The 24,247-nt window shown below is 38.1% G+C and overlaps 1 protein-coding gene across 1 annotated transcript; it reads left to right on the plus strand.

Moving 5' to 3' along the window:
• The first annotated feature begins 12,505 nt into the window (after nucleotides 1–12,505).
• Nucleotides 12,506–23,967, plus strand: LOC130922598 (opsin-5-like). Its single transcript, XM_057847448.1, has 6 exons — nucleotides 12,506–12,730; nucleotides 13,093–13,298; nucleotides 15,999–16,098; nucleotides 19,955–20,059; nucleotides 20,144–20,367; nucleotides 22,333–23,967. The coding sequence occupies exons 1-6, from the start codon at nucleotides 12,592–12,594 to the stop codon at nucleotides 22,801–22,803; spliced, it is 1,245 nt and encodes a 414-aa protein (XP_057703431.1). The 5' UTR covers nucleotides 12,506–12,591; the 3' UTR covers nucleotides 22,804–23,967.
• The last annotated feature ends 280 nt before the right edge of the window (nucleotides 23,968–24,247 follow it).

Consider the following 24,247-nt stretch of genomic DNA (forward strand, 5'->3'; position numbering starts at 1 on the left):
ACCTCCATAGCTATTGAGAAAAATTAAGAAAGCTTTAAAAATAAAAGGCACCAGGAATGTGATCTTTCAAATTTAAGGTTTATATTTCATTTTGTAGACAAGCCTCGTAAGGAAAGGGGGTTGATGGATGAAAAAAAAAGCTGTGAATGCCTCATCAGCTGGGTGAATAGCACAATTGGTAAGAATAACACAGTTTGCAAGTATATTCAAGTATAAAATACAACAATTCTAAACACAATTACAATAAGTTAAATAATAATAATAATAATCTTATGTCATTACTTTACTATGTGTTAGAGTTGTCAAACATGGATAAAAATGAAATGGTAGTTTTGAAAAACTGCTGAAGGTGGCTCAGTGACCATCTGATGTGGTTTGTTCTTAAAAAGTTGAAGAAAGAAGTTTTTGATGTAGAGGTTGAAGGAAGAAAAGAGGCAAAGACTGACTGAGTCATAGCCAGAATGTGTTGATGACAGTGTTGATTTCTATTCACTATTCCCTATTCCCTGTTCCCCCCCTCCCAGTTGAAGTCACAGTCACAGCCAATTATACTGTAAAGCTGGGGAAAATGGAAGTTGTTGTAAGTTGTATTAAATACTTGTTCATGTGCCCCTTTTCATCTATGAGTACCTGCCCCTCCATCGGTCTCTGCATGGCCCTGGTCAGAAGGCTAAACACAATCATAGGGAAAACAACAAATGTGACAATTGTCCAAAGGGAGGTCATCGACCCCTTCAAAAGGGGAGGTTACATAACAGTCATTGCTAAAGAAGCTGGTTGTTCAATTAACCAGGAAATGTCTTGCATGCTTCCTAATGGATGGACAAATAAACATTTTTTTCCACACTGTTGTTCACACTTGTACTTCAGTGGAGCACAGCACTTCATTGAGCGTCATTCTGTTTTCTCACTGTGAAACACATGAAATGACACCGCACCAATATCGTACGTAAGGACCGAGCCCAAACTGACAGGCAGGGCACTGTGTAGCGGGTCAGAACAAGCACTCTCTGTGTGGAGCAGCCTCGTTTGGAGACAAGGATAAAAAAAAGTGTGTAGACTTTTCAAGGAGATTCTGTATTGCTCTCTCGAGCGAGTGTATGTCCCGGTGTGAAGAGAGACTTTGTTTCCCTTACTGAGTTTGCGCCCATTTAACACACCTCCATAATAGTATCTATGTCTGTGATTTTCCATTTGGAAAACTGCGACTATTTATCATCGTATTCCAGCCTCACGGCGACAAAGTAAACGAGAAAAAGTAATCATCTTAAACTCAAGTTACAGTGACTGACTGTTGGGACACACCTTTTGGTATTCAGGCGAAAATGTACCTGATCTTTATCATTAGCATGTCTTTTTGCACAGTTTGGACTGACAAGGCAGACAGCATGGAGTACGTTCATCATGTGCAGCACCTGCTGATTACGATTTCCCTGTTAAAAGTTGACCTTTTAGCTTAGCGGCTGTACACTCTCAATCAGCTGTGCTCAGCTCTAACAGACAGCACGCGCTTCCGCTGACTCGCATTTTTATTTGTACTGTCACTCAGTCGTACTTCAGTTATGTATTATGATTGCTCAAGTAATTACACTTGAATTAACTTTGATCAGTGACCTTTGGGCGACAGATTTGAAAATTGTTTTCAGTTCAACAAATGAAGAAATGTGTTTCCTCTTTAGGACCTATCCATTCATTTCGATACCACTTATTTATTGATCGAGGACACCTAAAATATCGACAGCAATAGTTGTCAGAGTTGTACTGTTAAGAAGCGGGAAAACCGTGAATGGTATACTGTAAAATCTAGCAATAAACTACTGTAAAAGAATGACATTTTTACTCATTTTACAGCAATGACTGTAACATATACAGTAGATCACAGTATAAAATAATTACGATTTTTTTTTGTAGCATGACCCTCAAATAAAAAAATATATACAGTGGTATCCCTACATACGAAGTTAATTCGTTCCAGGACCTTGTTTGTAAGTCGAAATGGTCGTATGTCGATCAGGATTTTCCCATAAGAATACATTATAATTCCAATAATTCGTTCCACAGCCAAAAACTTTACACTAAATCCTTAATAAATACTGCTGTTACTATTCCAAATAGCGATTACAAAGAGCAAAACAAATAGATTATGAATAAAAATCAGGATAACAATAATATAATAATAGCAATAATAATAATAATACCTGTAATAATGTAACGAATCGGGTTCTAATGTGGCGTACTTTTTTTGCTCTACCTGAACGCACCACGGGGCTGATGTGATGGTGAGCAAGAGAGCGCTATTTTACTTTCTGTTTCGACCCTGGCGTCAACAGCAGCGGATACTAGGCGAGTTGATGGAATAAATCAGGGGTCTCCAAACAAGTCCTCGAGGGCCGCTGTGGGTCCTGGTTTTTATTCATACTGATCAAGCACAGACCTTTTAACCAATGTGGTTTCTACTAAAACAAGCGACACCTGAATGCAATCAGCTGATTACACTTATAAAACACCAGATTGGTGAAAAGGTGTGGTCTTGTTTTGTTGGAGTGAAATCCTGCACCCACTGCGGCCCTATGTGGAATGGTTTGGAGACCACTGGAATAAATGATTAGAAACCTGACGAAGCTGGCGATTTCTTTGGCGATGTTACCACAATAGGAATTGTCACCTTGACATATAAAGACTGGCAAACGGAGGAGGACCGCCGGCCGAGATCGACATTCTACGGCCCTATTGTCGACCCAAATCATTGACGCACACACCATGCTTAGATTTTGCTATCGTTCACATCTTCATTTCAATGGTACAGTGGGGCAAATAAGTATTTAGTCAACCACTAATTGTGCAAGTTCTCCCACTTGAAAATATTAGAGAGGCCTGTAATTGTCAACATGGGTAAACCTCAACCATGACAGACAGAATATGGGAAAAAAAACAGAAAATCACATTGTTTGATTTTTAAAGAATTTATTTGCAAATCATGGTGGAAAATAAGTATTTGGTCAATACCAAATGTTCATCTCAATACTTTGTAATGTACCCTTTGTTGGCAATAACGGAGGCCAAACGTTTTCTGTAACCCTTCACAAGCTTTTCACACACTGTTGCTGGTATTTAGGCCCATTCCTCCATGCAGATCTCCTCTAGAGCAGTTTTGGGGCTGTTGTTGAGCAACATGGACTTTCAACTCCCTCCACAGATTTTCTATGGGGTTGAGATCTGGAGACTGGCTAGGCCACTCCAAGACCTTGAAATGCTTCTTACGAAGCCACTCCTTTGTTGCCCTGGCTCTGTGTTTGGGATCATTGTCATGCTGAAAGACTCAGCCACGTCTCATCTTCAATGCCCTTGCTGATGGAAGGAGATTTTCACTCAAAATCTCTCGATACATGGCCCCATTCATTCTTTCCTTTACACAGATCAGTCGTCCTGGTCCCCCATGCTTCACAGTGGGTATGGTGTTCTTTGGATGCAATTCAGTATTGTTTCTCCTCCAAACACGAGAACCTGTGTTTTTACCAAGAAGTTCTATTTTGGTTTCATCTGACCATAACACATTCTCCCAATCCTTTTCTGGATCATCCAAATGCTCTCTAGCGAACCGCAGACGGGCCTGGACGTGTTCTGGCTTCAGCAGGGGGACACGTCTGGCAGTGCAGGATTTGAGTCCCTGGCGGCGCATTGTGTTACCTTTGTTACTATGGTCCGAGCTCTCTGTAGGTCATTCACTAGGTCCCCCCGTGTGGTTCTGGGATTTTTGCTCACCGTTTTTGATATCATTTTGACACCACGGGGTGAGATCTTGCATGGAGCCCCAGATCGAGGGAGATTATCAGTGGTCTTGTATGTCTTCCATTTTCTAATAATTGCTCCCACAGTTGATTTCTTTAAACCAAGCGTTTTACGTATTGCGGATTCAGTCTTCCCAGCCTGGTGCAGGTCTACAATTTTGTCTCTGGTGTTCTTCGACAGCTTTTTGGTCTTAGCAATAGTGGAGTTTGGAATGTGACTGACTGAGATTGTGGACAGGTGTCTTTTATACCGATAATGAGTTAAAACAGGTGCCGTTAATACAGGTAACGAGTGGAGCCTCGTTAGACATCATAAGACCTCGTCAGAAGAAGTTAGATCTCTTTGACTGCCAGAAAGGCTGGGAATCAGCCGTACGTCCGTCTTCCGGCAAAGCAAAGAAACTGCGGCGCTGTCAAAAATGTCGTGAGCATGTCGTCGGATGTATAAACAAATGGCGAGTCAAATTTTACGTCGGATGTCGAAATTGTCATGTGTCGAAGCGGTCGTATATCGAGGTACCACTGTATATATAAAAATCACTGAATTATTAGACAGTTTTTATGTGTAATCGACGGTTTACAGTTTGTTTTTACAACAGTAATATTCTGGCAAACTCAGCCGCCAGTATTTTACCATACATTTTACAACTTTTTAAGAGATCCGGAGGGAGTATAAATCTAGCACATTGATATTTGGCAACCTGAGCAAGGCTCCAGAATGCAATAATTCTCACAATATTTAAACTGGAAAGTTCATTTCTCAGAGGAATCAGACACGCTCCGTGACATGGCGTTGCTGCAAACACAGTGATCAGTGCAGAGCTTGTTTGTCACGCAACGTCTTAGTTGAAGGAAAGGGCTGAGCGATGACTGGGCTCTTGTGTCTGCTGCTGGATGGGTGACAGCTTGGGTCAGAGGTTCACTTTCCTCTTAGCTCCCTCTCTCTCTCGACCCATCAGCTCAAAGAAAGGGTTCGATGGGAGGAACTTCGGAAGCTCCGAGGCGTCTGGCAGCAGCGGCGGCCTTCCCGTCTACATCCTGAGGGCCGGCAGAGCGGCTCTCAGGAGGCCAGGAGAATGAAACAAGGTGCACACTGTGATTTAAACACAGTGAACGGTTCGGGTGCATGAGGTTACCTCTTGGTGACAGAAAGTATTACTATAAGAATGGAGCAAGAGGGAAAGGAAATTAAATCATCCCAAATAACAAAACCCACCACCCGCAGATTTCTTTTTCTTGTTTTTACTGATTGTGACAGAGCTTGCAGGTGGGGAATCATCATCATCGCTCATCTAATCAGTCGGACAGTATGAGAACATTACATTCGTCTTTGATGTAAAATTCTGGCAATACAAGGGTGACGCAAGCCATTACATAGGTAAACCCTGTCAAGTGGAAGTGATTTCACCTCTTTTGAGGAAAACGGATATATCATACACCAAGACAAAAGACTTTTACTAATGGCTTGGACAGGGCTGAAATTATTGCCAGACCACACAACGCAGTGAGGGACCTTTGTTCAGCAGTTCTGCTAATGACTTCCTCACTTCTCTAATGATGAATCATGACAAGATGTTTTCCCAGTGCTTCTCTTTAAAATCTGTATTGTTGCATCGCGGTGTCAGTGTAGCTGAGGGAACAGCTGCTTCTTTTCCTCAAGTAACATGACATGAAATTCACCGCCAGCTGCAGAATGGTGTCCTTGTGGGAAGAGTCCAAACAGAGGGAAGCCGCTTGTATGGCTTTGTCTTAAGGGTTTAATCACTGATATTACTCCTCCCAGTTAATCCAAACAACCTGTAGGCTGCACGTTATGTTGGTGAAGTTGGGTTTGGCAGCTACAGTATGTGGTGTTTGGTTTAGGGTCTTGCTGCTGAAGCCAACACTTACATACACACAGACCGCAAAGTCCAATTTTTAACTCATTGGCTGCCATTGACATTGAATGAAAAACCAGAGAATAAGAAAAAGAACCTAAGAATAAACTCTTTTTATATTGACTAGGGGTGTAACGGTACACAAAAATTTGAGGTCACGGTTCAGTTCATTTTCGGTACAGTAAGAAAACAAAATGCAAAATATAAATGTGCAAGTTGTTTATTACACACCTTTGTGCTTTCAACAATAGGAACATTAGCCTATACAAAGCTAGAATTCTGCTCAAAAAGTAGCGGATATTTAAAGATAATCCAACACAATTTGCCTTTCAGACACTGAGTATTGGTCAGCTTTCTTTCTGAAAGAAAGAAGAAAAAAGAAGTCCTGTGCTAAAGAGAAAAGCAATCCTAATGACAAAGATTTTAACATGTATTTTACTAATGAAATGCCTCAATGAATCATTTTTTTCCCTTATGAACGGTTTTCAAAAGCTTTATTGGTGGATTTTCTCAAGTGAAAGCGCCACACCAAAATTAATAAATTTAATTGTGTAAGCAGGATCTGCGTATTATTCTTATTATTTAATTACAGGTGTTTTAGCTCATTTCAATTTATTTTATTTAAATGGGCTATTATTTATTTTATTATGTGTTTATATTTTACAAATGTGATGTAGTATTCATTTATATTGGATATTTTATGTTGTATAACTTTAGTTCCTATGTGAATATTAGTTCCTACTTGTTTTGTTGTGGTAGGAGGGTTTTGTATTGAACACGGGGCCGTGTTGGTTATTATTATAGCAGAGAAGACAAGCAGTAAACAAAGTCAAACAAAGTCAACAAAGACAAGTCAACTTTGCCCTGATCTACCACTCAAGAGATCTGATGGACTCAAAAAGTGGGTTGCGATTGCATATTAGTTTGAAAATCGACCGGATCCACCGTATTTTTACACGAGTGACTTCCGGTCTGCCCGATCCTAGCTACCGATAGTAGTATTGACGCAGGAAGGTCGCGTCTCGCGTCAAATAATAAACTCTGCCGTTCTTTTCGCGTGCGTCGTGTTGAGCCACTTCTTGGACGCGTCTAACAAGCGGCCGCACTGCGACTGGTGTGGATTGGCTGATTGACTCTAACGCCCGCGTTTCCCTGCGTTCTCGCGGCGGCCACGTTGTTGCGCCGTTGACGTTTCTGGGTTATACTGTCCTACCGTGTTGGTCCTCATTATAGTAGAGAAGACGGAGTAAATATAATCTACACAAAGAAACTGAAACCCGATCGACTCACAGCCTCGAAAAGTAAGGGTTACATTACGTCAGAAACTCGTTCGATACGCCTCCGTTCCGAACCGAGCACCACGTACCGAAACGGTTCAATACAAATACATGTACCGTTACACTCTTAATATTGACCAAACAGTAACTTTGGCATATTACCACTTGATGAAAACACATCAACAACCTTTCTACTGTTCTCACATCTTTAAAGCTATTTCATAAATTAGCTCATTGGCCACCATTGACAGTGACAGACATCAAATACACAGAAACATGATCATTTATTGCCAGTTGAGCTGGATTCGACATCTGTTTCCGTCAATGGCTGTCACTTTCATGTCCCAGTAGTAAAATCAGTATTTTCTAATGAATTCTGTAACTTTTCCAGACCTTTTTCAGAATGCTTAGAATTTTATGCCTGTTCTGGTGCAAGTTTCATGGTTAACGTAGCTTAAAATCACTTTTAGTAACTTTAACATTCACATCCGGAGAGTCCATAGTTTGCTTTCTTTGGTCTGAACAAAGATACAATTTATTTTTTTAGGTTTGATGCAGCTCCTTTTCACATTGCAATTTTTACAAGAGTCCCAGGATTTCACAAAAAAAAAATACACAAGTGAAAACACCTTTCAGTCATTGGACAAAATGGTCTGAGTGGGTAACACAGTAAAATACAGAAGTTATCCAATTACAAGCATCTGTGGGAAATATGGAGCATCAGATGCTTTTGATGCAAAGTCATTTTTACAAGGATATATTTGTCATTGTACAGGAGCGAATACGTTTAGCAAGAAGGCTACGTAGGAGAGCTATACAGCACATAGCTAACCACAGACTGTAATGCTAACCAAACAACATTTCCCATAATGCCTGTATCTACGGAAGCCTGCTCCATGCAAAAAGTTGTGTGAGTTCAGAACTGGTTCGAACACTGGTGCGGTCACTTTCACACATAGAGCGAACCGCCCCACAAGAACATCTGTGTGAACCCAGTGAGGTCTCGGACCCGCTGCTTGCTCTGCAGCAGAGTTTGCTGGTTTGAATTCACACCAGCCCAAAAGGTGCGCACCACCAATTTTTTAGATGTAAAGTGATCCTTTGCCACTTCGCGCTTCAAACTTTGCACCCTCACTTTTTTCAGTTCATAAATAAATAAATATAGATGAGGTGTCCCAATCTGATCACGGAGTCTCCCTCTCCCTCCTGCTGCTTTTCTTGGTCTGGCAGTGCATTGGAGTTGCTTATTAAAGTTCACCATGATTGACAGACGTCAAGGTTTGATCTTGCCAAAGACGCTTGGAAGCTGAAAAGCACCGCATGTGTCAATCATCGTTTACCTTGTTGAACAGTTTCTGTGGCAGCTCATTGTGTGTAAGTGAGTAGCTTGAGTAGATTTGAGTCGACTCAGGAAGTTTACATGGCAACTCTGCAATAACAAGACGCAATTACTGGAATGGCCTCGCCTATATATGGTGTTGGTGTAAACGGAAGGCGAAGACGTAAACCTTTGAATCCGGGCTCCAAAGTGGAACGATTCGACTGAGGGGGCTTGCTCCGCATCTATATCAATGGAAAGCTCCCGCGCCGTAATGTCAGCACTCGCACACGTCACATTGGGTGTGCGCTGCGATGCAACTAAACATTAAAAACAGCAAATATAGCGGAACGTCGGCTTTTATTTATTGTTTTTATAATATTTTTAATTTAAATATGTTGAATGTTTCCATTTTTGTGCCTTTGGGAACAAAATTAAAATGCCATTGCTCGTAGTGGGCGGGTATGTTGTCTTTTGGGCTGAGGAGGTTGTTGGTGTCAAAGTGCATCATTGGCTGTCGCCTTGTAAATCTGCACTGCCCCCTGGCATGAATGCTACATCGTTTTCACGCGGAATTGCGACGTAGTTGGAATGGAGACGGAACCACATAAATGCAAATTTGAAATTTGTCATATTCTCGGAGCGTCACCATGTAAACTGCCCCTCACACAATGATTTAATAAAGACAAGCATTTTTCAACTTTATTCTTGTTTAAAAAAAAAAGAATTTGGTGGGACAGGAACATGTTTAAAATGTATCATTATTATACATTTGCAGTACTTAAAATCCTTTTATTCAAATAAATACATAAAAGTTTATTTTTAATTATTCTTTGTGGAAAAAGTGAAAAAACATGTCTTATATATATATCTTTTCTATGCTGAATCTGAATAAATACACACAAAAATGTTTTTTTTTTTTTTTTTTCTGGGGCGCTACTTCGCAGGTGGCGGGTTCTGGTCCCCATTAACCGCGAAAAATGAGGGATCACTGTAGTACATTCTGAACCAAATAGGGCAGGTGTGAATACGCCCTTAGAATGCCCGAAATTTTTTTCAACACAATCTCGTGCAATGTTAATTTGCATTTTAAATGCAAGGAATTTAAGACCAACCAGATCATAGGTGGCGGCTTTTTTAAAGACATTATGGTAACACTTTATAATAACTATCCGTTTTACTAGTTAATAGATCATTAGTAAACTGTTGATAAATGATTTATTGTTGATTTGTGAAGTATTTGTTAACAGTTTGTTAAGCATTCGTTCTTAACCTGAAACACAGTTTGTGTAGAAACGTTTCAAGTTTCTGTGTGTAACGTTTGGCATTTCTATCTTTTCAGGTTAAGAAATGCAGTTCACTTCAAAAGAAAAGGCATTTTGATAAGGCATTTTGCAGGCAGCGCTCATGTTGCACATTTATGAAAATCTGCCATAGAACCAACAAATATTTGTACTTTCTTTGTATATTTAACCAATAAAACTTATGACCTTCAACATAAAGTATATAGTTTTATTAAGATCCATCAACTAGCATGGGCATTTAGAATGGGGTCAACCATATTGGAACACCCTGTAAATGCTTAACAAGCATTTAACAAATACTTCACAAATCAACAATAAATCATTCATCAACAGTTTACTAATGATCCTTTAACTAGTAAGACGGATAGTTATTATAAAGTGTTACCGACATTATATCCAGATAGGTAAATTCAAGATTTTTAAGACGCCGGTGATGTGATAATGGGTATTAATGACATCACTAGGAAGGGTGGGCAATCTGGGATACTCGAATTTTATTGGCTAATACACTACCGGGTCCCCATGTTGGGTGGACACTATCTTGAAATATTTGCTTTTATTTTACATTTTTTTTCACTGTTATATATCTGAAAAAGAAAAAAAAAACAACTAAGATACTGACTTTTTTCAATTCATTAAACAAGATTCTTTCTACCGTGGTGTACATGATAAAAGTGCTGTCTTCCTGTTTAATCATGGAATTTTCTGCTACATTCTCAATACAAATACAGTGGTACCTCTACATACAAAGTTAAATCGTTCCAGGACCTTGTTTGCAAGTCGAAATGGTCATATGTTGAGCAGGATTTTCCCATAAGAATACATTATAATTCCATTAATTTGTTCCACAGCCTGAAAACCTACACAAAATCCTCAATAAATACTGCTGGTACTATTACAAATGGCAATTACAGATAGCAAAGCAAATAAATTATAAATAAAAAGCGGAATAATATTATAATAATTATCATTCCTGTAATAATGTAATGATTCTAATTTTTTTTGCGTGCTGTACCTGAACGCACAGCGTGGCTGACGTGACAGTGAGATAGAGACTGTGGTAGACATTTTACTTTCTCTTTTAATGTTTTGTCGCTGGCGTCAACTGCGGTTGACAGTCGGCGTGTTGTGTTGCACAAGTTGATGGAATAAATGATTAGAAACCTGACGAAGCTGGCGATTTCTTTGGCAATGTTACCACAATAATAATTGTCACCTTATCTTATAAAGACTGGTGAATGGAGGTCGGAGAAGGACTGACTGTAGACATTCTATGAACGTATTGTGAAGCCAGTTCACAGATGCGCACACCAAGCTCATATTTTTCTATCATTTGCATCTTTATTTCAATGGTAAGTGTAAGCTTTTTCACCACCTGCACTAACCTTGGAACCCGTGTTTTCTCTCAAGAAAATCAGCCATGCGTCCGTCTTCCGGCAAACAAAGAAACTGTGGTGCTGTCATAAATCGTCGTATTTCGAGCATTTTGTCGGATGTAGAAACAATTAAATGTCTTGTCAAATTTTACATCGGATGTCGAAAAGATCGTGTGTCGAAGCGATCGTATGTCGAGGTACCACTGTACTGTAGACCCATTTACCGTATTTTTCAGACTATAAGTCGCAGTTTTTTTCATAGCTTGGCAGGGGGTGCAACTTATACTGAGGAGCGACTTATGTGTGAAATTATTAACACATTATGATACCATTTCACATGTTATTTTGGTGTTTTGGAGTGACAATGATGGTTTGGTAAACTTGTTAGCATGTTCTTTATGCTATAGTTAGCTGAATAACTCTAATAGCTATGGCCATGTTCACGTTTTGCCTTTGGCAATGTGTGATCAATTGTATTATTGACTTTTTTTATGTTGAAATGCATGCTTTTAGTTTGAGGCGCTTTCACGCCCAAGTGGGGGCGCACTCGCACTTGTTTACGTGAAGAAGAGCGCTCACACGCCAAAAGAAGATGGACAGCTACGCAGCCTCTGAGCAAGTGGGCGAGTTAGTGAGAGAAAGAGAAACACGGCTGCAAACCTACGTTCATTGTTTATGCTTGTAAAATATCTCTACAGAGGCAACACCTGTGTGTATCATCTTTTCTGTTGTTGTTGTGTTTTCCACCCGCGATCGGACAATTGGAGCCAGTTGTGTGGTTGTTTGAACGATGTGCTAATGCTAGCAAACGCATGCTAACCGTTTGTGTCATTGCCGTAATAGCAGCTAATTACCATTTATTTACGTTGATGCGAACCTGTTTGGTAACGACGACGAAATTGATTTGTATTATTTGTATTTTTGTTTCACTCTTCAAATGATGGTGTCATAACGACGGCCAAACCAAAGTCAGCAAATTATACAGATGTCCATCATTGTCATTTGGGAGTTCAACTCGCTGTATAGCTAGGACCGAGCCGTAGCGTCCTGGTGAGGACAGTATATTTGCGTTTCGTTGTTCATGCATCATGTAACATTATCATACTGTACACTTATTCAGCATGTTGTTCTCAATTGTATTTTTATATTAAATTTCCTTTCAAGATGACATATCTGTTCTATGTGTTGGATGTTATCAAGTAAAATTCATTTTAAATTTTTTTTTTTTAAACATTTTTTAAAAATGCGACTTATACTCCGGTGCAACTTATGGGCCTATATGTTTTTTTTTACTCTTCGTTGGGCATTATATGGCTGGTGCGACTTATAGTCCGAAAAACACGGTAGTAGAATTCATTTAACTAATGAAAAAAATGTACATACATGTATTTTTTTGATCCTGTTAATTGACCAGATCATTATTTCCTGTTGGCAAGGATTTCGCCCCAAAATGTCAATCGGCTTTGTTGGCAAATAGATAGGATTAACTCTACAATCATTCGGACAGTGAGCAGCAAGGTATTAGCGGCCGCGTCTAAGCTGGATTTAAACTGAACAGACCGGTCGTCTCGACTGAAGGATCACAGGAGTGTCCGGCGGAAGGAGAAGCGAGCACAGCTAGAATTCATGCCTTGGCATCAACACTCAGGCCATGGAAATAACACTGAAGGGTTTTCCCATGAAGGTTGTCAATATTCCATGGAGGAACAACAACCTGAGTAATTTGCATTCAGAGCCTCCGCTGTCCGAACATGGAGAGACTATTATTGGAATCTACCTGCTGATCTTAGGTAGGTGACCTGTTGATTATTACTTATGCTGATAAATATTACATTTCTTTTCTGGTGACAATACTCAGGAATTTAGTCCAAAGTATAGTTGGCATAGAAGGTGTTTAGTAATTCTCCTAATTTACACAACCAAGTGATTAAGTGTAGTTCAACTTCAAATAACTCTAGTCGGTGTCCTAAACTGACCTTGACCACTTCAATCTGAGATAAAAGCATTACGTGAATTCTCCTAACTAATCAGTTAAGAAAAATAATCTGAATTGATCAATTAATATGATAATAATATAGTCAAAACATAACAATATGAATCTTCTACATACCATACGATATACAGTACTTAATTACAATTTGTCCTTTCACAGGATGGCTGTCCTGGTTCGGAAACAGTCTTGTGTTGTTTGTCTTGTACCGACAAAGAGCTTCTCTACAACCTACAGATTTCCTCACTTTAAATCTCGCCATTTCGGATGCCAGCATCTCAGTATTTGGCTACTCTCGAGGGATTTTGGAAATATTTAACATTTTCAAGGATGATGGTTTTATAATCTCCTGGATTTGGACCTGTCAGGTAAAACAATCATTCTCAACTCAGTACTCTTACACATGCACGCTCCTAATTGATGCCACGTGTATGCATCTGCTTTCTTCATTTCACCAATCCCCATTAATGAAGTAAATTAAAGGAATCTGTCTTTGAGTAGCGTGGCACCGGGTACACATGTGAATGTGTGTGTGGGAAAGGGATAAAGCACGTAGCTGCATGCATGTGTGCTGAAGGTTAAATCTGTAATAAGATTACCAAACGTGAAGGCTTGTACACGGGGGAACTCTCTGACCACAATGTCAACTGTTACCAAACAGGTAAAACACATCAAAGATGCGAAAAAATTCTAGCATAACAATCCGAAAACTTATTAGTTCATTAAGTATTGTGTCTCTGCATCAAATAAACAATAAGCAGGGCATAGCTAGAAAAAGACAACGCTTGACCCTCCCATATCAGAAAATGGGATGATCTCATCTTGAAGGTTAGCTTACAATCAAGTAAAGAAGAAGGTGAATGACGCAGGCATTAGCCGTCACATTATATAGCCACGTCGCTTGAGTCGACAAATTTAAGTTAAAAACAGAGTCAAAACTCAAGTTTAAAACTGCCGATACGTAATTACAGAATAATGTGATTTCAATGACTTAATCGTCACATGTGAAATCTGATATGTAGGATCCGCACAATGTGAGGGTGAAGGTAACGTGATGACGGGCAGTAATAGGATTACAACTAAGAGAGATCAAGAAAAGGATTAAGTAAGGGACCTCAACTGGTACGTGTCACCTGCAAACGGCACAACAGGGAGCGTCGGGGTTGCACAGAGCCAGACATAGCAAAGTGGTGTCATTGTCTTAAAGGAGAGCAAGGATTAAAAGATAATCAAACATTTGTCTTTACAAACAGTGCATACAAGTTAAACAAATAAAAAAAAAAACTGAACTCAAACTACAGCAAATAGTGTGCTTCAGTAAACAACTTTTGTAGCTTGCTAGTAGGCTAACCCAGGGGTCGGCAACCCGCAGCTCAGGAATCCTCTTATTTGGCTCAGTTTTATATTAATTAAATGAATATTTGACTGTATTGTATTCTGATACCTGCTAGATTTAACAACAAAGTTTACCTTTGTAGGCAGGTCAATTCAGGTTGACAGTATGTGTTTTTGTTGACAGAACACACACGCTCGTCATGAATTCACCATCTATGTAAAGTCATGGTTGCTAATCTACCACAAGTGGGTAGACCATCCAAGTGGCAAACGTGACTTTACATAGCTGGTGAATTAATTATCTGTTCTGTTCTGTGAATCTCAGTATGCAAACAGTGAGGCTTTATTGTGCTTACTAAAAGGAAGCTAAACACTTTAACTCAAATATGCCCCTCAGAACAAGCTCCCAATGTTGTCTTTTTTGTGGAAATGGGTCGAAATAGCTCTATGTGTCTGAAATGTATTCAAAATAGAACAGTAGATTTGTGTGGCAAAATTTGCTGATTTCAGGCATATAAGAGCCAATATGAGCACGTTTTATTTTCATGAGAGACATTTTATTTCAGCAACATTTAAAGGACTATGTGTTTTATTTATTTAATTTTTTATATGGCATTTTGGTGCCTCTTAAATCAAAAGTGAGCATCACTCTTAAGAGGTGTTGAGAAAAGAAGATCATGAAAAGAGCAAATTATGAATGGAAATTTCTGGCAATATGATTTCAATGTAATTACTGTAATTTTCGGACCATAAGCCGCTACTTTTTTCCTTTAGTTTGAATCCTGCGGCTTAATTGTTGATTTATTTGGGTTAATAAGTAACACTTTATTCGACAGCGGCGGAATAAGACCGTCACAATTATGACATGGCACTATAATGGCCATTACTTAATGCTTATGACATGTCATTAAGTTTAATCCGGCAAATATGTCACTCGTTCCACTTATGTCCAGTTCTGATCTTTTACATCCATTCAAAAGTGAGATCATTTGCCGGATAACACTAAATGACATCTGTTATAAGCATTCATTAATGCGCATGACAGTGCCAGTGACAGTATCATGTCATAATTATGATTGTCTAATGACAGTCCTATGGCGCCACTGTCAGATAAAGTGTTACCAAATACCATAACTAGCAATTAATGAAATAACCGGAACAGTAACTGAAGAAATAATTAGCACAGAACATGTTTTTTTTTTTTTTTTTTTTTTTTTTTTTTTTTGCATCTGTAGAGCTGCAATGCATGCTAGGAGGCATGTTGGACAACAACAGTGTTGACAGCAGGTGGCGGCAGAGGTTGAGTATCTCCCCCTAGGGAGCAGTTATGGCCAAATGAAACTTCTTGAAGCAATGAAGCTTTGCAGCCAATTGGTTCAAAGGTTCATGGTGGTTCATTTGGTCTTATGACAGTCATATGATGCCGCTGTCAAATAAAGTGTAACCGGTTAATATCTTTTGGCGTAAATATGCCGTAATACAGTGAAGACAGCTGCGGCTTATAGTCCAGTAGGGCTTATTTATGAACAATTTTGTGTCAAATTTGGTGGGTGGCGGCTTATATTTAGGTTTACCTTATAGTGCAAAAATGACAGTATATTGTTACTACAATAAAAATACATTTGAATACTAAAAATGTATTTCCAAAAGGAATTGCGCTTGACTTTGCAGACACAACAAAACATATTAGAAAATAAAAATAACTTTTTTTTTTTCTTTTTTACGTCATCCAGGTGGATGGCTTCTTTACTTTGCTGTTTGGCTTAGCGAGCATCAACACCTTGACCGTAATCAGTGTCACCAGATACATCAAAGGATGCCACCCCAACAAAGGTCTGCTTCTGCCCTCACACCAAACAACCCATGTCCACAGTACAGTCTTCACATTCCACTAGTTCCTGCCTGGGAATGGGGCTAATAAAACCTTAATACCAACCTCAACGGTGGAAACAACCAACACTTGTCCCCTGTGATTCCACATGCCAACATTTCATTAAGTCTGTTAAAGTGACAGTTTCTATTTTTGAGTATAGACTGGAGAACATTTTAATCACGTGCTTATGCAAGTGTTTGTGGTTGTTCATAAAAGACAAATCTGTCTTTTAACATTGGTGGTTACATCTGTGGTATATGTGGGTCTTACATTTAATGTGTTTCCAAGTGAGTGGAATTCCCCAGTATTTTGCCGCTTTTGAGTTGAAACTGTTGAACTCTCTGCAGTAGTTGCTGCTGTTTAACACACAGCAACAAAGTGACTTTGACAAACGGATTATTGACATATGATAATGGAGCCCAGTATGGAGATGTGGTGTTCTACCAAAGAACATGAAGCTGCGTGTAATTTGTTAACAGAGGTTGAGGTTATTAGCAAAAGAAAGGACCGTCTTGTGCATTCATTGTCAAATTACGGAATTGCTAACAAAGTAAGAATCCTTGACTGTCAACCCTTTATAGGGCACTCGTTTAAAACATTGGCTCCCATTCATGGCACTGGACGTCAATGGTCATTGATGCTGAAACATGAGCATTCCTAGTGTAAATGAATCGGACATCCATTGTTCTCAATGATAGGCAATTAGTTAAAAATACGATGAAATTTAACATTGGAACTACCAGGATTTTTTTTGGCCCACTACTTGGCTTTGTCAAACAATAGACCACTCAAACAAGCAATCAAGCAGCATCGGTGTTAAGGGGGGACTCACTCTGGATAGCTGCAATCAGCATCTTGAATATTTGCAAAACCAGACTTGTTAACTCCTGGATTAGTGTAACAATGATGAGAGGGCCATGTGGCATGGAACTACGACTAGCATCCATAACTGTGGCTAAACCAGACTGTCTACATTTTAGAAAAATAGATTGTTAGAACATCTGGGACAAATCCCAGCACCTTTACTTTGTCTTGACAAGTCCAACATTCAGTTGTCAAGGTTCACAGTTTATTATGTTGAAGCACACAATGACCAAACAACTTTCCACAGCAGCTCAAACAGCTGTTTTGTCACAGCAAACACAAGCTTCGGTATACATTACATACAGTGCTGGCTCAAAATATTGGCACCCCTGCAATTCTGTCAGATTATGCTCAATTTCTCCCAGGAAACGATTGCAATTTCAAATGCTTTGGTCGTAATATCTTCATTTATTTTGCTTGCAATGAAAAAACACAAAATGATTTTGTGTTTTTTCATTGCAAGCAAAATAAATGAATGAATATGAATATCTTCATTTATTGAATGAATATGAATATCTTCATTTATTTTGCTTGCAATGAAAAAACACAAAATGATTTTGTGTTTTTTCATTGCAAGCAAAATAAATGAAGATATTACGACCAAAGCATTAGTAATTGCAATGATTTTCTGGGAGAAATTGAGCATTATCTGACAGAATTGTAGGGGTTCCAATACTTTTGGCCAGCAGTGTAGGCAAACTGCAGCTTTTGGAAGATGTAAAAAGGTTGTCCGCCCGATTGCCTGCCTGTGCGGTCCACTGTCCGACAAAAAACAACTGTTTTGTGCAACTGGACAAGCCTATTCGGAAGGAGGAGAGAAAATGACCTCTAAAGGTGTTCATTGCCTCAGACAACCATCCAATGGCACCTTTCGGTCTCCATAGAGTTTACACACACATACAGTATATGTGAGACATACTGTAGGTCTGACCACATTATTGTTCCATGCATGAAGATGAAAAAAAAAAAAAAAAGAAAAATGAAAAAGAAAAAACTTGACTAGTATGTTGATTTGGTTTACACAGAGGATAAAACTGGAAGAGTTGAAGGGACAAGTAAAAGGGAAAGTCACATCCTGTCAGTAGTTTGGTCTATTTTATGGTGGCTTTTTCACTACGACCTGTCTTCTGGGCTTGAAATTGACAACAGGCCAGCTAGAATAACACCCGTTTACCCTTCCCTCATCAGCCAAGGCACCCCTACCCTGCAAACACTCAAACTGCTGATTGGAGCGATCCAACCCTTTGGTTTTGCGAGTATGAATGGGAATGACTAATGAGGACCAGAGTGGTCACAAAAGATGTGCTGATTAGGGTCAGATGATCCTTCTCTGGTTACATAAGTGATTTGTAACCAATGATTCCTTGGTAATTCTCATGTTAAAATGTAATGTATTTTCCGCACTATACGGTGCACCTAAAAGCCTTCAAATTTCTCAAGAGTGCGCCTTCTAATCCGATGCGCCATATATATGGATCAATATTGGTTAATCATGGGATGACATTCCCTTTAGCACAGCTCTATCTAGTGAATATGTAACGCAACCCTAACCTCTCCTACTACTCCTACTCCTGCTCCTTATAATGCGGTGCACGCTATAGTTGTCCGATAAAGACTTTAACCGATAACCGATATCCAGATATTGTCCAATTCCAAGAAATAGATACCGATATCAAACCGATACCGATATATGGGACCGTGGACTTAACATATTATGGCTAATTGTATTGTGATGCCTCACTGGATACTTTAATAATGATAAATGATACAACTTAAAGGTTTTACCAATAAACATTCTGTGAAAAATAAGAGAACAACTTTAACTGAAGTTTAGGAAAATAGGCCTATATTGCACCACTATATTTATATAATAGTGCAAACATCAGTTTTTTGGATCAAATGCATAATGCCAGTACGGCACTATCATATCACATGTGACTCACACACTGCTACACATAGCTTCATTACAGTAAATTAGGTATGTAATGAGTTTATAATTAATTTTCAGTCATTTACTGTTCATTTAAATTTTGCACCATGAATGCAAATGGTCTGCTGACATAACAAATCCGAGGCATCTAATGGTCTTTGGTCAATAAGCATAATTGCTGTGCTAAGCTGTGACCAGCCCTTGTACAAAGGCAGAAGGCTTCTAAATTCACTTTAATTTTTGCACCATGAATGCAAATGGTCTGCTCACATAACAAATCCCAGGCATCTTAATTTGGAGACATCTTATGGTCATTGGTCAATTAGCATAATTGCAATGCTAAGCTGTGATCAGCCTTTGTACAAAGGCAGAAGGCTTCTACATTTACTTTGCAGGCGACATGCATACTGGTAGCTCAAAATCGCTAAAGAAAAACTGATGTCGATATTATCCAACATCATTTTAAAAGGCTTTTATCGACTGACATCAACTCAAGTATTTCTTTATAAAAATAACATGTTCTCGCACCTTAAAAATACATAAATCATTAATAATATGAATTAAAAACTTTTCATTTTATTTCATTCTCTACACGACAAAGATAGAAACATCTCTCAAACCAAAAACCGAAGAAAATATAACATGATGAGTACAACAAATAAATATGCAATAAATTAAAACTACATAAGATACAGCAGTTATAAATCATTATAAGGAGAGTGTCTGTGTACATTTATGTACGGAAATAATATAATTATAATTACAATTGAGACATGGAATCCACATGTGTGAAGATCACATTTTGTGTCATGCAAGCCACATATGATTACCAAATTAATATTGTAGCTATATGTTAAGTACATTTTCTTTTAATTACCAAAAATAGTCACTTGCCCTAGAAATGGGTTGAATCCATATTAATTTCTCTGATTTGCGTTCACTCATTGCTTTCTGGACGCTCGGTTGTATCGTTCATTGTGTTTATAATATTTTATATTACTGTTTATATCATCTCTTATTAGGATACTGCATCAGCATGAATACCATTGCAATATCGCTGATCTGCATTTGGACCGGAGCAGCTTTTTGGTCGACGGCACCAGTGCTGGGCTGGGGCAGTTACACAGGTCTGTACTAGGGTGATAACTAACTTAAAAAATTAAAAAAAAAAGTTACTCTACCCATTCACCTTCACATTTCTAACACTTCAGATCGAGGATATGGAACCTGTGAAGTTGACTGGTCCAAAGCTAATTACTCCACTATTCACAAGTCTTACATCATCTCCATTCTCATCTTTTGCTTCTTCATCCCTGTGATGATCATGCTGTCCTCCTACGTTTCAATCATCAACACTGTCAAAAGCACTAACGCCATGTCCGCCGAGGGTTACCTCACCGCCCGTCAAAGAAAGGTGGAGAGGGACGTCACAAGGGTACGCAAATACCCACTCAAAATCCATGTTGTTTTTACAAATGATCATTAGAAACTAGGGCTGCCACAAAGGGTTTTAATATTCACCTAATCACCATTTATTTTTGCAACTAAATTTATTTTTGTATGCACTGTTATTTATTGTTATATAATGCTCATTGTTTTTTGCTGCAAAAGCAGATGTTTGAAAATATCTCATTTTGATGTGTTAGAAAGATCTACATACACTGACGACGACACAAATGAGAGAAAATTTCGTTTTTTCTGTTTTTCCTTAAAAACTACTTGAAAAAATATTTGATCAATAAATAAATACATATTTTTTAAATAGGATAGTCCTATAAAAATATATAAGTACATGTATAAATAAATATATATTTTTTAACAAAATGTTTTTCCTTTTTAAAAAAAAAAACTTTTGAAAAATAGAAAAAAGAATTATGAATAAAAGACAATACATAATATTTTTTTCCATTAAAAAGGATTATGACAGAAAAAGGAAGAACAAAGAAAATTAAAGGAAAAATATTTTTCATTTTTCAAAAAATATTTGCTGTATTAATTTTTTAAATTAAAAAAGTCTAAAAAAAAATTGCAGCTTTAACTTATTCAATGCCACTGATGACAATCAGATTTTAAATTTTTTTCCCTTTTTTAAATGAAAAAAAAATTATATTCTTTTTAAAATAAATAAGAGTCATTTTATTAAAAAAATAAAATAAAAAAATCTAATAATAAAAACAATATTTAGTTTTAAATAAAAAAAAAAAGGTTTGTCATTCAGCAAAAGACCTTCAAAAAATGTATAGGATTATAAAACGAGTACATTTACTGTTTTTTTATTTTTTATTTTTTACCCTTGTTTTTTATTTTAAAAAATATATATTATTATTGTTTGAATATATATATATATATATATATATATATATATATATATATATATATATATATATATATATATATATACTGCCTGTAGTTAGCTGGGATAGGCTCCAGCACCTCCGCGACCCTCGTGAGGAAAAGCGGCATGGAAAATGAATGAATGAGTTAGCTGGGATAGGCTCCAGCACCTCCGCGACCCTCGTGAGGAAAAGCGGCATGGAAAATGAATGAATGAATATATATGTGTATATATATATATATATATATATATATATATATATATATATATATATATATATATATATATATATATATATATATATTGCCACACAAACGTAAACAAAATAATCCAGGTAAGCATAAAATCCAGTTTTTATCTAATTTACTGCCATTGGCGGATATAGATGTACAATTTATTTAGATCGAATTATCACTACCGCCCTTCCCAGCTCAATTGGATTTGACGTCTATCACCGTCAATTGCTGCCATTAGATATTGCCAAGCATCCAATTGGCTAAGCGGGGCCTCTACTGTATGTGTATGTGTTCATCCCAGTATCCTCTTCATTCGCCTCTTGTGTTCTGACAGCTTTACATGAGTGTATTAACTTTTATTCTTTACTCTATTATTGTTTTTGTTTTTTTTGTTTTTTTACATAATGCACAACATATTTTACAGTATGTTTATAGTGCAATAATCTAAATGTAACATGTATTTGTCACATGTTTTGATGCATTTTTAACAAATAAAATAGATTTAGGCATTTACCTGGAAAACGCGTCTACTTGCAGAATTCTCAGGTTTATGAAATTATGAAATTACACTGTATTTGGACATTTTTAAGTTCAACAATGCCTCTCAATGAGTCATTGACTATCAAAATCGGTGTTAATAAATTTGATAGCCAATTACTTGTCTATTTGCCGATGAGCCTAGTGATCAGCCTCACAGCTCTGAAGTTCCTCCAACTTTTCTAACGCATGCTTGAACACTCAAAATTTTGCATATTGTAAGTACAACGGTTGCTTGTCCTTATGTGCCCTTTTTGTTTCTTGACTATGGTGCCTTCATTTTCCTCTCCAGATTTCCATTGTAATTTGCACAGCTTTCATCATGGCCTGGTCACCGTACGCGGTGGTGTCCATGTGGTCTGCCTGGGGTTTCCACGTGCCAAGCACAACCAGCATCATCACCCGTCTCTTTGCCAAATCAGCCAGCTTCTACAACCCGCTCATCTATTTCGGCATGAGCTCCAAATTTCGCAAGGATGTGTGCAACCTCCTACCGTGCGCGGGGGAAAACAGGGATGTGATCCGTCTGCAACGTTTTAAAAACATCAAGCTTAAGGCTGAGGCGAAGCCCCCACCCGCTCCACTTCCTGTCCAGGTACTGGAGGCCAAATACACAGTGAAAGAAGAGATGCAGTTCAATCCTGACAGTGACTCAGGAGTAAATAGTCCGCCACGAACTCCTCCATTTCACCCGCAAGAGATCTACCATATTGATTTGCCCTCACATATCGAAACATCCGAGTACTGCTGCGACAGACTTTAAAAACTGAGACAATCTACTTGAACCCATACTTGAATTATAAAGGGAAGATTACGAGAGAATTTTTTATTTTTTTGCTCCCGCCCATCGTAAAAGGACGTAAAATGCATTATTACTTTCAATAAATTATTTTCTGTGTCTGAACGGTTATGCTGTGTTGTCTTTAATCCTTATAACTATGATTCAGTCTAATCTGGAGTCATACTTGCGCAATATGGACATAGGTAACATCTGGAAACGGTCTCCAACTCATCCCAAGTATGTGATGGCACTCACGTACACGGTGCCTCTGGCTCCTCATGCTATCGTACTTCCTACATCCCACACTCTCAGAGGGATGCCAGACTGTGTGGGTATGGTGTCTGCAGCACAGAAAAGCTTTTATTAACATTGGTATTTGTTGGACAACGGTCCAGTCTTGTGATCTCCATCTAAAACAATATCAAATATTATTATTATTTTTTTAAATTTAATATATATTTGAAAATCAAAACTTGGTTTACCTCATGGAATGTTTTAGACAGGAATCTCAAACTTGCGGGCCAGTATTTTGTAGCTCCCGCGTTGATATCTGGATATTTATATTAAGGACCTGTTTTGTTTATGAATCGCAACAAGCTAGCATAGTTCAGTCTAATGTCAGTTTTCAGCAATGTTTATCATCCTGTTAGCCAAAGTCAAACTGTTTAGAGACGTAAAAATCCTCTTTGTAGAATATCTTAAAAGCAATTCAATTCAATTCTGTCAATCTTGTATCATTGAATCAACGTCACTTTTGCACCCTCATTTAATGTTGTGTCAACGCTGAACTCTTTACAAAACCTAAAGTCATTTCGATTATTAATAATATTGGAACAACGCTAAATCAATGCTATGTTTTCGATAGGGCTGTCAACATTATCGCGATAACGCGCGGTAATTAATTTTTTAAATTAATCACATTAAAATATTTGACGCAATTAACGCATATGTCCCGCACAGACAGTATTCTGCCTTTTGGTAAGTTTTACAGCAAGGCTTTTTGTGCTGTCTAACAGCGAACTCTTGTGGTCGCTTTGCGACATGGTTTATTGTGTTCTTGCCAGTTCAATATGGCTGCACGACGTCTCGGGCTGACGCCTACGTTGTAATATTGTGCTTATATGATCCTTGGACAAGATTTGTCCGTAAGTATGGTTGTTGTAAAGAATGTAAATATTATGTTAGTAAGCGAAATGTTATATTTTTTGTATGAGACGCTTTTTGTTTATGTTTAGTGAACCTGTATAGCGTGCTAAGCTAACGTTGTTGCTAATGCAATGCTTGTGTACTTTTTTTGTAGTTTTACAACGGTCTAAAGAGGACAATGGTTTGAGGCCATTTTATTGATAAATCAGATGAAAAAGGAAGAAGTCTGGTTATTAAGGCGTCGTTCACTAGCTGTCTAGCTTTGGAAAAAGTAGATGCT

This window comes from Corythoichthys intestinalis, chromosome 10 (assembly GCF_030265065.1).
Source record: "Corythoichthys intestinalis isolate RoL2023-P3 chromosome 10, ASM3026506v1, whole genome shotgun sequence".
In the NCBI taxonomy this organism is placed as follows: Eukaryota; Metazoa; Chordata; class Actinopteri; order Syngnathiformes; family Syngnathidae; genus Corythoichthys; species Corythoichthys intestinalis.